The 16,859-nt window shown below is 48.8% G+C and overlaps 1 protein-coding gene across 5 annotated transcripts in view; it reads right to left on the bottom strand.

Annotated features, from left to right (window-relative positions):
* nr2c2 (nuclear receptor subfamily 2, group C, member 2) overlaps window positions 1–16,859 on the bottom strand; it is a 618,321-nt gene that overhangs the window by 370,367 nt on the left and 231,095 nt on the right. For all 5 annotated transcript variants that reach the window (XM_072471978.1, XM_072471981.1, XM_072471979.1 and 2 more), the window contains one exon: window positions 11,479–11,581. In XM_072471978.1, coding sequence (XP_072328079.1) covers window positions 11,479–11,581 — 103 coding nt within the window. The remainder of the gene's footprint in view (window positions 1–11,478; window positions 11,582–16,859) is intronic.

The raw sequence follows: 16,859 nt of genomic DNA on the forward strand, positions 1-16,859 counted from the left end.
TTTCCCAATCTGTTCCTCCACATCTCTGTTACTATTGGGGGGCCTATAGAAAACTCCTAACAAGGTGACTGCTCCTTTCCTATTTCTGACTTCAACCCATACTCCCTCAATAGGGTGATACTCCTCGAACTGCCTTTCTGCAGCTGTTATACTATCTCTAATTAATAATGCCACCCCCCCCACCTCTTTTACCACCCTCCCTAATCTTATTGAAACATCTATAACCAGGGACCTCCAACAACCATTTCTGCCCCTCTTCTATCCAAGTTTCCGTGATGGCCACCACATCGTAGTCCCAAGTACCGATCCATGCCTTAAGTTCACTCACCTTATTCCTGATGCTTCTTGCTATGTACATAAGGTACATAGGTGTGGGTGTTGGGTGTCTTAAAAAATATTAAGGTAGATAAGTCCCCAGGGCCTGATGGGATCTACCCCAGAATACTGAAGGAGGCTGGAGAGGAAATTGCTGAGGCCTTGACAGAAATCTTTGGATCCTCGCTGTCTTCAGGGGATGTCCCGGAGGACTGGAGAATAGCCAATGTTGTTCTTCTGTTTAAGAAGGGTAGCAAGGATAATCCCGGGAACTACAGGCCGGTGAGCCTTACTTCAGTGGTAGGGAAATTACTGGACAGAATTCTTCGAGACAGGATCTACTCCCATTTGGAAGCAAATGGACGTATTAGTGAGAGGCAGCACGGTTTTGTGAAGGGGAGGTCGTGTCTCACTAACTTGATAGAGTTTTTCGAGGAGGTCACTAAGATGATTGATGCAGGTAGGGCAGTGGATGTTGTCTACATGGACTTCAGTAAGGCCTTTGACAAGGTCCCTCATGGTAGACTAGTACAAAAGGTGAAGTCACACGGGATCAGGGGTGAGCTGGCAAGGTGGATACAGAACTGGCTAGGCCATAGAAGGCAGAGGGTAGCAATGGAGGGATGCTTTTCTAATTGGAGGGCTGTGACCAGTGGTGTTCCACAGGGATCAGTGCTGGGACCTTTGCTCTTTGTAGTATATATAAATGATTTGGAGGAAAATGTAACTGGTCTGATTAGTAAGTTTGCAGACGACACAAAGGTTGGTGGAATTGCGGATAGCGATGAGGACTGTCGGAGGATACAGCAGGATTTAGATTGTTTGGAGACTTGGGCGGAGAGATGGCAGATGGAGTTTAATCCGGACAAATGTGAGGTAATGCATTTTGGAAGGTCTAATGCAGGTAGGGAATATACAGTGAATGGTAGAACCCTCAAGAGTATTGAAAGTCAAAGAGATCTAGGAGTACAGGTCCACAGGTCATTGAAAGGGGCAACACAGGTGGAGAAGGTAGTCAAGAAGGCATACGGCATGCTTGCCTTCATTGGCCGGGGCATTGAGTATAAGAATTGGCAAGTCATGTTGCAGCTGCATAGAACCTTAGTTAGGCCACACTTGGAGTATAGTGTTCAATTCTGGTCGCCACACTACCAGAAGGATGTGGAGGCTTTAGAGAGGGTGCAGAAGAGATTTACCAGAATGTTGCCTGGTATGGAGGGCATTAGCTATGAGGAGCGGTTGAATAAACTCGGTTTGTTCTCACTGGAACGAAGGAGGTTGAGGGGAGACCTGATAGAGGTATACAAAATTATGAGGGGCATAGACAGAGTGGATAGTCAGAGGCTTTTCCCCAGGGTAGAGGGGTCAATTACTCGGGGGCATAGGTTTAAGGTGAGAGGGGCAAGGTTTAGAGTAGATGTACGAGGCAAGTTTTTTACGCAGAGGGTAGTGGGTGCCTGGAACTCGCTACCGGAGGAGGTGGTGGAAGCAGGGACGATACTGACATTTAAGGGGCATCTTGACAAATACATGAATAGGATGGGAATAGAGGGATACGGTCCCAGGAAGTGTAGAAGATTGTAGTTTAGTCGGGCAGCATGGTCGGCACGGGCTTGGAGGGCCGAAGGGCCTGTTCCTGTGCTGTACATTTCTTTGTTTGTTTGTATTTTCACGAATAGATTTTTTTGTTTTGGGAAGGGCACTGATCCCAAAGGTGACGGGGACGGAGTACACGGCTATAGCCATCTCAGATCATGCTCCACACTGGGTGGACCTGGAGATAGGGGAAGAAAAACAACAGCTTCCACCCTGGAGAATGGACATGGGATTATTGGCAGATGAGAGGGTGTGTTTAAGGGTGAGGGGGTGTATTGAAAGGTACTTGGAAATTAATGATAATGGGGAGGTACAGGTGGGAGTGGTCTGGGAGGCACTGAAGGCAGTGGTTAGAGGGGAGCTGATATCTATTAGGGCACATAAAGGAAAGCAGGAGGGTAGGGAAAGGGAGCGGTTGTTGAATGAACTGCTGAGGGTGGACAGACAATACGCGGAGGCACCGGAGGAGGGACTATACAGGGAAAGGCAAAGGCTACATATAGAGTTTGACTTGTTGACTACGAGTAAAGCAGAGGGACAGTGGAGGAAGGCACAGGGTGTACAGTACGAATATGGGGAGAAGGCGAGTAGGTTGTTGGCCCACCAACTGAGGAAAAGGGGAGCAGCGAGGGAGATAGGGGGGGTGAGAGATGAGGAGGGGGATATGGAGCGGGGAACGGCGAGAGTGAATGGAGTGTTCAAGGCATTTTATGAAAGATTATATGAAGCGCAGCCCCCGGACGGGAAGGAGAGAATGATGTGCTTTCTGGATCAGCTGGAAGTTCCTAAGGTGGAGAAACAGGAGAGAGTGGGGCTGGGAGCACAGATTGAGACGGAGGAAGTAGTGAAAGGGATTGGAAGCATGCAGGCGGGGAAGGCCCCGGGACCAGACGGATTCCCAGTTGAATTCTATAAGAAATATTTGGACTTGCTGGCCCCGCTACTGATGAGAACCTTTAATGAGGCGAGGGAAAGGGGGCAGCTGCCCCCGACTATGTCAGAGGCAACGATATCGCTCCTCCTAAAGAAGGAAAAAGACCCGCTGCAATGCGGGTCATACAGGCCTATTTCCCTCCTGAAAGTGGATGCTAAGATCCTGGCCAAGGTAATGGCAATGAGGATAGAGGATTGTGTCCCGGGGGTGGTCCATGAGGACCAAACTGGGTTTGTGAAGGGGAGACAGCTAAATACAAATATACGGAGGCTGCTAGGGGTAATGATGATGCCCCCACCAGAGGGGGAAGCGGAGATAGTGGTGGCGATGGATGCCGAGAAAGCATTTGATAGAGTGGAGTGGGATTATTTGTGGGAGGTGTTGAGGAGATTTGGCTTTGGGGACAGGTATATCAGGTGGGTACAGTTGCTGTATAGGGCCCCGATGGCGAGCGTGGTCGCGAATGGACGGGGGTCTGACTATTTTCGGCTCCATAGAGGGACGAGGCAGGGATGTCCTCTGTCCCCGTTATTGTTTGCACTGGCGATTGAACCCCTGGCCATGGCACTGAGGGGTTCCAGGAAGTGGAGGGGAGTACTTAGGGGGGGGAGAAGAACACCGGGTATCTCTATATGCGGACGATTTGTTGCTATATGTGGCGGACCCGGCGGAGGGGATGCCAGAGATAATGCGGATACTTGGGGAGTTTGGGGATTTTTCAGGGTATAAACTGAACATGGGGAAAAGTGAGTTATTTGTGGTGCACCCGGGGGAGCAGAGCAGAGAAATAGAGGATTTACCGTTGAGGAAGGTAACAAGGGACTTCCGGTACCTGGGGATCCAGATAGCCAAGAATTGGGGTACATTACATAGGCTTAATTTAACACGGTTGGTGGAACAGATGGAGGAGGATTTCAAGAGATGGGACATGGTGTCCTTGTCATTGGCAGGTAGGGTGCAGGCGGTTAAAATGGTGGTCCTCCCGAGATTCCTTTTTGTGTTCCAGTGCCTCCCGGTGGTGATTACGAAGGCTTTTTTCAAAAGAATTGAGAAGAGCATTATGAGTTTTGTGTGGGCTGGGAAGACCCCGAGAGTGAGGCGGGGATTCTTGCAGCGTAGTAGGGACAGGGGGGGGCTGGCACTACCGAGCCTAAGTGAGTACTACTAGGCCGCCAATGTTTCAATGGTGTGTAAGTGGATGGGAGAAGGGGAGGGAGCGGCGTGGAAGAGAATGGAGAGGGCGTCCTGCAAGGGGACTAGCCTGCAAGCAATGGTGACGGCGCCGTTGCCGTTCTCACCAAAGAAATACACCACAAGCCCGGTGGTGGTGGCTACATTGAAAATTTGGGGGCAGTGGAGACGGCATAGGGGAGGAACGGGAGCTTCGGTGCGGTCCCCGTTAAGAAACAATCATAGGTTCGTTCCGGGGAGAATGGATGGGGGATTTGGAGCATGGCAAAGAGCTGGGGTAGTACAATTAAGAGATCTATTTGTAGATGGGACGTTTGCAAGTTTGGGAGCGCTGACGGAGAAATATGGGTTGCCCCAAGGGAATGCATTTCGGTATATGCAATTGAGGGCTTTTGCGAGGCAACAGGTGAGGGAATTCCCGCAGCTCCCGACGCAGGAAGTGCAGGATAGAGTGATCTCAGAGACATGGGTGGGGGACGGCAAGGTAGCGGACATATACAGGGAGATGAGGGACGGGGGGGAGATCATAGTAGATGAGCTGAAAGGGAAATGGGAAGAAGAACTGGGGGAGGAGATTGAGGAGGGGCTGTGGGCGGATGCCCTACGTAGGATAAACTCATCATCCTCGTGTGCCAGGCTAAGCCTGATACAATTTAAGGTGCTACACAGGGCGCATATGACTGGAGCACGGCTGCGTAAATTTTTTGGGGTAGAAGATAGGTGTGCGAGATGCTCGAGAGGCCCAGCGAATCACACCCACATGTTCTGGTCATGCCCGGTACTTCAGGGGTTCTGGGTGGGGCTGGCAAGGGTCCTTTCGAAGGTGGTGGGGTCCGGGTCGAACCAAGCTGGGGGTTGGCTATATTTGGGGTTGCAGAAGAGCCGGGAGTGCAGGAGGCGAGAGAGGCTGACGTGTTGGCCTTTGCGTCCCTTGTAGCCCGGCGCAGGATATTGTTAATGTGGAAGGAAGCCAAACCCCCGGGGGTGGAGACCTGGATAAACGATATGGCAGGGTTCATAAAGTTAGAACGGATTAAGTTCGTGTTAAGGGGTTCGGCTCAGGGGTTCACCAGGCGGTGGCAACCGTTCGTCGACTACCTCACAGAAAGATAGAGGGAATGGAAAAGAAGTAGATAACAGCAGCAACCCGGGGGGGGGGTGGAGGGTGGAGGAATCGGATGGACTCTCAGGGATGTTATTGTATATGTATAGGTATTTGGTATATGTAATTGTATACTGGATTGTTGGACTATATTTTTGGAGAGTATTTATTTTGGGCAAGGCAGTTGCCATTTAGTTTAGTTTAGTTTTTTTTGTTTTTGTTTATATATATTATTTATTATTTGTTTAAAACTGGCCACGGTTATTTATATTGCTTTATTGTTGTGTAAAAGAAACACTACGTATTGTTATGTTTGGCCAAAAAACTTGAACCAAAAACGAGTCAGAAACCCCGAGGGGAGGGGAAGGGATGAAGCAATTTATGGATTGATTGAGGTTCCCAAGGGTGGACGAGGAGCGGGTGGAGGGACTGGGGGCCCCGATTGAGTTGGAGGAGGTAGTTAAGGGACTGGCAAGTATGCAGTCGGGCAAGGCCCCGGGTCCGGACGGCTTCCCCGTAGAATTTTATAAGGAGTTCTCGGAGCTACTGAGCCCACTCCTGCTAAGAACCTTTAACGAGGCAAAGGAGAGAGGAACCCTTCCCCCGACGATGTCGCAGGCATCAATCTCGCTCATTTTGAAGAAGGAGAAGGATCAGCTTCAGTGTTGGTCTGACAGGCCGTTATCGCTCCTGAATGTAGATGCCAAATTGCTGGCAAACATTCTGGCCACCAGAATAGAGGACTGTGTCCCGGGAGTGATCGAGGAGGACCAGACGGGTTTCGTCAAGGGCAGGCAGCTGAACACAAATGTGAGGAGGCTACTGAATATTATTACGATGCCCTCGGAGGGGGGGGGACGCAGAAGTAGTGGCTGCAATGGATGCGGAGAAGGCCTTTGACAAGATGGAGTGGCAGTACCTGTGGGAAGTGTTAGGTAGGTTTGGATTCGGGGAGGGTTTCATTGGGTGGGTCAAGCTACTGTATCAGGCCCCCGTAGCGAGTGGTGTCCACGAACCGGCTGAGGTCGGAGTATTTCAGGTTGCACGGAGGGACGAGGCAGGGGTGCCCCCTGTTCCCATTGCTATTTGCCCTGGCAATTGCGCCGTTGGCTATAGCGCTTAGGACCTCAAGGAACTGGAGGGGGCTGGTTCGGGGAGGGGTGGGGGGGTTGAGAGGAGGAGCACCGGGTTTCCCTCTACGCGGATGACCTGCTGTTGTATATTTCGGACCCGCTAGAGGGGCTGGGTGAGGTCACACGGATACTGGGGGACCTTGGGAGCTTCTCGGCGTACACGTTGAACGTGGGGAAAAGTGAGCTGTTTGTAATCCAACTAGGGACCAGGAGGAAAGACTGGGGGAGCTCCCGCTCAAGAGAATGGAGAGGAGCTTTCGATATTTAGGTATACAGGTGGCTAGGAACTGGGATGCCCTACACAGGCTCAACTTATCTCGGCTTGTAGAGCAGATGGAGGGAGACTTTAAAAGGTGGGACATGCTCCCGCTTGGGAAGTGTGCAGACTGTGAAAATGACGGTTCTTCACAGATTCCTGTTCGTTTTTCAGTGCCTCCCCATTTTCATCCCCAAATCCTTTTTCAAGCGGGTGAACAGGATTATCACGCATATGTATGGGCAAATAAAAGATTATTCTTGGAGCGTAGCCGGGGGGGGGGTTGGCACTTCCGAACGTTTGCAGAGGTCGGCGTGGGGGCGGCTAGAGGCAGCGTCATGCAAAGGCACCAGCCTAAGGGCACTAGTAACGCCACCGCTGCCGTTCTCGCCGGCACGATACACCACAAGCCCGGGTCTGGGTCAGTGGAGGATGCACAGGAAGGAGGAGGGGGTCTCAGTTTGGACCCCGATACGGAATAACCATAGATTTGCTCCGGGCAGGATAGATGGGGGGTTTCAAGGCTGGTACAGGGCAGGCATTAGAAGGATGGGGGACCTGTTTATAGATGGGACTTTCCCCAGCAGGCAGGCGCTGGTGGAGAAGTTCGGCCTGCCCCCGGGAAATGCTTTCAGATATCTCCAGGTTCGGGACTTTCTCAAAAAGCAGGTGGGGACATTTCCGCTGTTGCCCCCTCAAAGGATACAGGACAGGGTTGTGTCTGGCATCTGGGTAGGAGAGGGGAAGGTATCGGACAGAGATCAGGAGCTGCAGGAGGTGGAGGAAGCCACAGTGGAGGAGCTGAAGGGCAAGAGGGAGGAGGAGCAGGGCGAGGAGCTAGATGAGGGCTGATGCCCTAGGCAGGGTGAATTCGTCCGCATCATGTGCCAGGCTCAGTTTAATTCAGTTTAAGGTGGTGCACCGGGCTCACATGACGACGGCAAGAATGAGCAAGTTTTTTGGGGTAGAGGACAGGTGCGCGAGATGTGCAGGGAGTCCAACGAACCATGTCCATATGTTCTGGGCATGCCCGGCGCTTAAAGAATTCTGGCATGGCTTTGCGAGGGCTATGTCCAGGTTTTTGGACACGCGGGTGAAGTCGAGTCCAACAATAGCGATATTTGGGGTGTCGGAGGATCCGGGAGTGCAGGAAGCGAAAGAGGCCAAGGTGTTGGCCTTTGCCTCCCTGGTAGCCCGGAGGCGGATCTTGTTAATGTGGAGGGACTCGAAACCCCCGAGCGTGGAGACCTGGGTTGGTGATATGGCTGGGTTCCTCAGCCTGGAGCGAATAAAGTTTGCCTTGAGAGGGTCCTTGATGGGGTTCTCCCGGCGGTGGCAACCTTTCCTTGACTTTCTAGGGGAGCAGTAAAGTGGCAGCAGCATCGGGGGGGAGGGGGGGGGGGGGGGGGGGACTTGTTGATATAATGTGTATTTTCGTTTTGTATAATGATAGCAGCCACCTTGTTTAGTTAAATATCTTTTGTTTATTATGTTATGTAAAAATTCTGGTTGAAAAAAGCTTTAATAAAAACAATTTTTAAAATATATTTGTATGTACACTGTTTTCTTCTGTTATTGTTATAAAACCATAAATACCTCAATAAAATGTTTATTAAAAAAATCTTGCCAACCAAAAAAGACCCATCTATGCCTCCTCTCTTTTTCTGTTAGTTGGCCAATCCTTTATCCGTTGCTAATATGTCATCCCTTGAACCATGAACTCTTCTTTTGTGTAGTATGTGGCACCTTGTCAAGTGTCTTCTGGAAATTTTAAGTATAGCTCAACCACAGGTTCCCCTTCATCCGCATCGCTTGTTACTTCCTCAAAGAACTCCAATAAACTAGTTAAACATGATTTCCCTTTCACAAAACCATGTTCACTCTGCCTGATTGCAATGAGATTTTCTGAGTGCCTCACTATAGAACAACAAAAAACAAAGAAAATTACAGCACAGGAACATGCCCTTCGGCCCTCACAGCCTGCGCCGATCCAGATCCTTTATCTAAACCTGTCTTCTATTTTCCAAGGATCTACTTCCCTCTGTTCCCCGCCCATTCATATATCTGTCTAGATGCATCTTAAATGATGTTATCGAGCCCGCCTCTACCACCTCCGCTGGCAAAGCATTCCAGGTACCCACCACCCTCTGCGTAAGAAACTTTCCACGCACATCTCCCTTAAACTTTCCCCCTCTCACTTTGAAATCATGACCCCCTTGTAATCGACACCCCCACTCTTGGAAAAAGCTTGTTGCTATCCACCCTGTCCATACCTCTCATAATTTTGGAGACCTCAATCAGGTCCCCCCCTCAACCTCCGTCTTTCCAATGAAAACAATCCTAATCTACTCAACCTTTCTTCATAGCTAGCACCCTCCATACCAGGCAACATCCTGGTGATCCTCCTCTGCACCCTCTTGAAAGCATCCACATCCTTCTGGTAATGTGGCGACCAGAACTGCACGTAGTATTCCAAATGTGGCCTAACCAAAGTCCTATGCAACTGTAAAATGATCTGCCGCCTCTTGTACTCAATACCCCGTCCGATGAAGGCAAGCATGCTGTATGCCTTCTTGACCACTCTATCGACCTGCGTTGCCATCTTCAGGGTACAATGGACCTGAACTCCCAGATCTCTCTGGACATCAATTTTCTCCAGGACTCTTCCATTCACCGTATAGTCCGCTCTTGAATTAGATCTTCCAAAATGCATCACCTCGCATTTGCCTGGATTGAACTCCATCTGCCATTTCTCTGCCCAACTCTCCAATCTATCTATATTTTGCTGTATTCTCTAACAGTCCTCCTCGCTATCTGCTACTCCACCAATCTTAGTATCATCTGCAAACTTGCTAATCAGACCACCTATACCTTCGTCCAGGTCATTTATGAAAATCACAAACAACAGTGGTCCGAGCACGGATCCCTGTGGAACACCACTAGTCACCTTTCTCCATTTTGAGACACTCCCTTCCACCACTACTCTCTGTCTCCTGTTGCCCAGCCAGTTCTTTATCCATCTAGCTAGTACACCCTGAACCCCGTACGACTTCACTTTTTCCATCAACCTGCCATGGGGAACTTTATCAAACGCCTTACTGAAGTTCATGTATATGACATCTACAGCCCTTCCCTCATCAATTAACTTTGCCACTTCCTCAAAGAATTCCATTAGGTTTGTAAGACATGACCTTCCCTGCACAAAACCATGCTGCCTATCACTGATAAGTCTATTTTCTTCCAAATGTGAATAGATCCTATCCCTCAGTATCTTCTCCAACAGTTTGCCTACCACTGACGTCAAGCTCACAGGTCTATAATTCCCTGGATTATCCCTGCTACGCTTCTTAAACAAAGGGACAACATTAGCAATTCTCCAGTCCTCCGGGACCTCACCTTTTCTCAAGGATGCTGCAAAGATATCTGTTAAGGCACCAGCTATTTCGTCCCTCGCTTCCCTCAGTAACCTGGGATAGATCCCATCCGGACCTGGGGACTTGTCCACCTTAATGCCTTTTAGAATACCCCAAACTTCCCCCTTCTTATGCCGACTTGACCTAGAGTATTTAAACATCCATCCCTAGCCTCAACATCCGTCATGTCCCTCTCCTTGGTGAATACCGATGCAAAGTACTCATTAAGAATCTCACCCATTTCCTCTGACTCGCATAAATTCCCTCTTTTGTCTTTGAGTGGGCCAATCCTTTCTCTCGTTACCCTCTTGCTCCTTATATACGAATAAAAGGCTTTGGGATTTTCCTTAACCCTGTTAGCTAAAGATATTTCAGGACCCCTTTTAGCCCTCTTTAACCTTCTTAATCATTAATTCTGGCATTTTAGCTGTGAGAGATGTTAAGCTACCTGGCCCATTGTTTCCCACTTTCTCTCTCCATTCTTTCTTGAATAGAAAAGTTACATTTTGATGGGTCTTTTACAGAAAAATTTGGAAAATTAAAACCAATGCATCTATTATTTCTTCTAAGACCTTCGGATGGAATCCATCAAGACTTGGGGTTTTGTTGGCTTTTGGAGTACCCAATTTTTTCCCCCCAATGGACAATTTAGTGTGGCCAATCCACCTAACCTACAAATCTTTGAGTTGTGTGGGGTGAGACCCAACGCGACATGGGAGAATGTGCAAATTCCACAGACAGTAACCCGGGGCCGGGATCGATCTCGGGTCCGTAGCGCTGTGGGCAGCAGTGATAACCACTGCGCCACTGTGCCGCCCGGCCGTCTTTCAATTCTAATAATTTTCTCGGTACCTTTCCCTGGTGATTGTAATTGTTTAGGTTCTTCCTTCCCTTTTACCTCCTGATTCACATTTATTTCTAGGATGTTAATTGTATCCTCTAGTGAAGAAATCTTCTTCTGTTCTTGACCCATCCACCAATAGGAACAGTTATTCCCTATCTACTCTGTCCAGACTGTCCATGATTTTGTATACATCTATCAAATTTCCTCTCCAGCTAACTATCTCCAAGGAGAATGGCCTCAGCTTTGCCAATCTATCAGTCCCTCACCCCAGAACATTTTCTGAACTCTAATGTCTTTACATCCTTCCTAAAGTATGGTGCCCAAAATTGGACAAAATACTACAGTTGATGCTAAATCAATGCTTTATCAAAGATCACCATAAATTTCTTTGTTATACTCTTGAATTTCAGTTCTATCTAATTAAGCACTTTCTCAACCTTCCCTGCCAACTTCAACAATGTATATATATATATCGAGTCCAGGTTTCTCTGTTCCTGCAATTCCTTTACAATTGCATCTTTTATTTTATAATTCTTTTCTCATTCTTATCAAAACAAATTATTTCATACTGCTCGACATTAAATTTAATCTGCTGCCTGTCCACCCACCCCACCAGCCTGTTTGTATCGTCTTCAAGTTCACAATACTTCCAAACCTTCACCGGCATTCACATCATACTTCGGTTGGTGTTTACCTGATGCTTTGTCTCCACACACGACACAGTACTCAATTGGCTGTGACCGTTGCACTTCTGTTTTTATTAATAGACGTTCTACTGCAGCTGCATCTGTCACAATCTGGAAAAAGAGGGCAGTCAAAATACGATAGTAAACTTTGTGTTACCTAGCACTCTACCAACTGGAAATCTCGAGTCACCGGAATTCTTGACAGCTCATATTTTTTAGAAGCCGATCACTTCCAGTGTTCAGATATTGCATTCTTTTTTTAATTCTAGCAATAACTATAGCTTGTAAATCTGTAAAGATGTTTTTCCATACTGAAATTTTTAAATTGTGTCTCAACAAAGATATATCGCACCTTGTCTCATGTCCAGAGTAATGTGACTCCCAACTAACTGTTTTGTTAATTAAGCAGCACTGCCCATTCCCCGTGCACGGTGGATAACAAAGATTTTTGCACAATCATAGAATTGTTACGATGCAGGTGGTCATTCGGCTCATCATGTCTGCACTGGTTCTCCATATGAGCGAGCAAATCAGATGGGTTTTTATGACAATCAACAATAGTTTCAAGATAGTCATTAGAATTTTAATTACAGGTGTTTTATTGAATTTGAAATTCACCATCTGCCTCGAACGCAGAGCATTACCCTGGGTCTCTGGATTACTCATCCAGTGACAATCCCAATGTGCCAGTGCCATCCCTTCATCTATTAATTTATTAATCTCTATATTAGTCCTTTGTCTCTCCAGTATATTGTACATTCTGGTATTCCTCTCGAATATTTCCTCTTGGTTCCCTCACCCCTGCCGAGTCAGATTGAAGCTCCCGCAGATTGAAGCCCCCGTGGCAGCACGAGCAAAACACTTCACAAGGAACTCAATCCCAGCTCTGCTCAGCTTGTACAGATAGTCCTAGTATCCCAGAAATCAAAAACCCTCCCTCCTGCACCATCTTTCCAGCTATGCATTCATCTGCCTTATCCTTCTATTTCTGTACTCGCACATGGCACAGGGAGTTTTTCTTTTAATTCATTTTTTGGGGTGGGGCTTCAATGGCTAAACCAGCATTTGTTACCCATCCCTAGTTGTCTTTGAGAAGGTGGTGGTGAGCTGCCTTCTTGAACGGCTGCAGTCCATGTGGTGTAGGTACACCAACAGTGCTGTTGTGGAGGGAGTTCCAAAAGACCATAAGACATAGGAGCAGAATTAGGCCACTCGGCCCATCGAGTCTGCTCCGCCATTCAATCATGGCTGATATTTTCTCATCCCCATTCTCCTGCCTTCTCCCCATAACCCCTGATCCCCTTATTCATCAAGAACCTATCTATCTCTGTCTTAAAGACACTCAGTGAATTGGCCTCCACAGGCTTCTGCGGCAAAGAGTTCCACAAATTCACCACCCTCTGGCTGAAGAAATTCCTCCTCATCTCTGTTTTAAAAGATCGTCCCTTTAATCTGTGATGTGTCCTCTGGTTTTAATATTTCCTACAAGTGGAAACATCCTCTCCACGTCCACTCTATTCAGGCCTCGCAGTATCTTGTACGTTTCAATAAGATCCCGTCATTCTTCTAAACTCCAACGAGTACAGACCCAGAGTCTTCAAATGTTCCTCATACGACACGTTCTTCATTCCAGGGATCATTCTTGTGAACCTCCTCTGGACCCTTTCCACGGCAAGCACATCCTTCCTTAGACACGGGGCCCAAACCTGCTCACAATACTCCAAATTGGATCTGACCAGAACCTTATACAGCCTCAGAAGTACATTCCTGGTCTTGAGTGGCCCCCTTGACATGAATGCTAACATTGCATTTGCCTTCTTTTTTTTTTTTTAAAACATTTTTTTCTTCTCCTCCTTTTTCACATTTTCTCCCACATGTACATCCATCAACAATAAACAATAATCAGCAAGATATGTCAGCCCCCATAATAACAACGATCCCATCTACCCACCAACCCCCAAACCGCATGTTTACATAAACAAATGACAAAATGGAATCAGGGATTACCCGTAGTCACCCTTAATCTTACACAGCTCCCCCCCCCCACACCCAGGTCTCCAGCTCCTCCCGTCCACTGCCTCTTGTAAAACTCCTCCTCCCAACCTCGGTTCCTTTCCCCCAACTTTCCACCACGGCTAGACCACTCGGACTCTGTTCTGCCAGGCTCCGATGGCCACAGCCCCTCCCCCCACCTCACTCCCGTTCACTGGCCGGCTTAAATCGGCCAGCGTGGAGGCCCCCGCCCGGGTCCCTTTCCCACTTGCCCGGCCCTAGGATCCCCTTTTACCACACAAACCCCGCATATCCACCTAGACCCCAAAGAACCCTCATTTTGAGTGAAAGTCCCGTCCCTTCCCTTGTCCAAATATATACCACATTGGCTCCTTTAGTCTCTACACCTGCGCGCAGTGATACAAAAAAGAAGAAAATACAGTCATGAGGTTACATCGGCACATGGCCATTCCTCAATTTGTCAGTTCTGCCACAGTCCTTCTGTTTTCGCAAACTCCTCCGCTGCTTCCGCCGTTCCAAAATAAAAGTCCCTGAGCTTGTAAGTCACCCTCAGCTTCGCTGGATATACAATGCCGCACCGCACTTTGCTAAAGTACAGTGCCCTCTTCACCCGGTTGAAGGCAGCCCGCCTCCTTGCCAGCTCCACCGTAAAGTCCTGGTATACACATATACCAGCTCCAGCCCACTGCACCACCCGCTTCTCCTTGGCCCAGCTCAGGAGCTTCTCCTTCACACTGTACCTAAGGAAGCACAGAGTCACTGCCCTTGGCGGCTCACTCGCCTTTGGTTCAGGCCTCCACGACCGATGAGCCCGATCCAGTTCATATCGGGAGGGATCCTCCCCCTCCCCCAATAGTTTTGCCAGCATCGCGGCAAAATACTCAGTCGGCTTCGGTCCTTCAACTCCTTCGGGCAGCCCCACAATCCTCAAATTCTGTTGCCTGGATCTGTTTTCCAGGTCTTCCATTTTTCCTCGCAGATCCTAGTTAGTGTCCATCACCTTCCGCATCTCTTTCCCCATCGAGGCAAGTTGATCACCGTGCTGCAATAACGTCTCCTCCACTTCCTTCAGCGCCTCCCCTTGCTCTCGCACCTCCGCCACTGCACTCGCCACCTCCGTCCTCACCGGGGAAACCGCCTCCTCCACCAGCACACTCAAAACCTCCCTCATCTCCTTCCTCACCGTCTCCATGCATTTCGCAATCTGCGCCAACTGCTTTTCAAATTCCGCAGCCATCACCTTAGGTATTTCTTCAGCCGTAAGCAGTGCGGCCTTCCCTGGTGCTCCAGCCTCCATTTTCCTTGGTGACCCCGCGGTGACCTTTCCACTCCCCGACGGACCTTCAGCTGTTTTTTTTCCGGCCATTTTTTTTGCTCACCCTCGACATTTTTTTTTGTTTTTTTTTTCCTCCTGTGTCTTCACTGTGTCTCCCTGCTTCTGCCGCCTCCGTGGACTCTGGGACCGGGCTTAAAGCCCCGAAAATGCCATTCCCGAACGGGAGCCCTCCATTGTGCGGCCGCCTCCCGCCCGCCGTCACCGGAAGTCTCTGCATTTGCCTTCTTTTTTTTAAATATATTTTATTCAAGATTTTTGGCCAAACATAACAGTACGTAGTGTTTCTTTTACACAACAATAAAGCAATATAAATAACAGTGGCCAGTTTTAAACAAATAAATAAATAATATATTAACAAAAAGAAAAACAAAACTGAATGGCAACTGCCTTGTCCAAAATAAATACTCTCCAAAAATACAATCCAACAATCCAATATACAATTACCTATAACAAATACCTATACATATTATACATATACAATAACATCTCTGAGAGTCCGTTCGATTCCCCCCCCCACCCCCCTCCTGGGTTGCTGCTGTTGTCTACTTCTTTTCCATTCCCTCTATCTTTCTGTGAGGTAATCGACGAACGGTTGCCACCGCCTGGTGAACCCCTGAGCCGAACCCCTTAACACGAACTTAATCCGTTCTAACTATATAAACCCTGCCATGTCGTTTATCCAGGTCTCCACACCCGGGGGTTTGGCTTCCTTCCACATTAACAATATCCTGCGCCGGGCTACTAGGCATAATACTCATAATACAAAGGCCAACACGTCAGCCTCTCTCGCCTCCTGCACTCCCGGCTCTTCTGCAACCCCAAATATAGCCAACCCCCAGCTTGGTTCGACCCGGACCCCCACCACCTTCGAAAGCACCTTTGCCACCCCCACCCAGAACCCCTGTAGTGCCGGGCATGACCAGAACATGTGGGTGTGATTCGCTGGGCCTCTCGAGCATCTCGCACACCTATCCTTTACCCCAAAAAATTTACTAAGCCGTGCTCCAGTCATATGCGCCCTGTGTAACACCTTAAATTGTATCAGGCTTAGCCTGGCACACGAGGACGATGAGTTTACCCTACGTAGGGCATCAGCCCACAGCCCCTCCTCAATCTCCTCCCCCAGTTCTTCTTCCCATTTCCCTTTCAGCTCATCTACGATGATCTCCCCCTCGTCCCTCATTTCCCTGTATATGTTCGACACCTTACCGTCCCCCACCCATGTCTCTGAGATCACTCTATCCTGCACCTCCTGCGTCTCAAGCTGCGGTTACAAGCTGTGTAATGTACCCCAAATCTTGGCTATCTGGATCCCCAAGTACCGGAAGTCCCTTGTTACCTTCCTCAATGGTAAATCCTCTGTCTCTCTGCTCTACTGCCCTGGATGCACCACAAACAACTCACTTTTCCCCATGTTCAGTTTATACCCTGAAAAATCCCCAAACTCCCCAAGTATCCGCATTATCTCTGGCATCCCCTCCGACGGGTCCGCCACATATAGCAACAAATCATCCGCATACAGAGATACCCGGTGTTCTTCTCCCCCCGAGTACTCCCCTCCACTTCCTGGAACCCCTCAATGCTATGGCCAGGGATTCAATCGCTAGTGCAAACAATAACGGGGACAGAGGACATCCCTGCCTCGTCCCTCTATGGAGCCGAAAATAGTCAGACCCCCGTCCATTCGTGACCACGCTCGCCATCGGGGCCCTATACAATAATTGTACCCACCTGATATACCCATCCCCAAAACCAAATCTCCTCAGCACCTCCCACAAATAATCCCACTCCACTCTATCAAATGCTTTATCGGCATCCATCGCCACCACTATCTCCGCTTCCCCCTCTGGTGGGGGCATCATCATTACCCCTAGCAGCCTCCGTATATTTGTATTCAGCTGTCTCCCCTTCACAAACCCAGTTTGGTCCTCATGAACCACCCCCGGGACACAATCCTCTATCCTCATTGCCATTACCTTGGCCAGAATCTTAGCGTCCACATTCAGAAGGGAATTGGGCCTGTAGGACCCGCATTGCAGC

The sequence above is a fragment of the Scyliorhinus torazame genome, chromosome 13, assembly GCF_047496885.1.
Source record: "Scyliorhinus torazame isolate Kashiwa2021f chromosome 13, sScyTor2.1, whole genome shotgun sequence".
Lineage (NCBI taxonomy): Eukaryota > Metazoa > Chordata > Chondrichthyes > Carcharhiniformes > Scyliorhinidae > Scyliorhinus > Scyliorhinus torazame.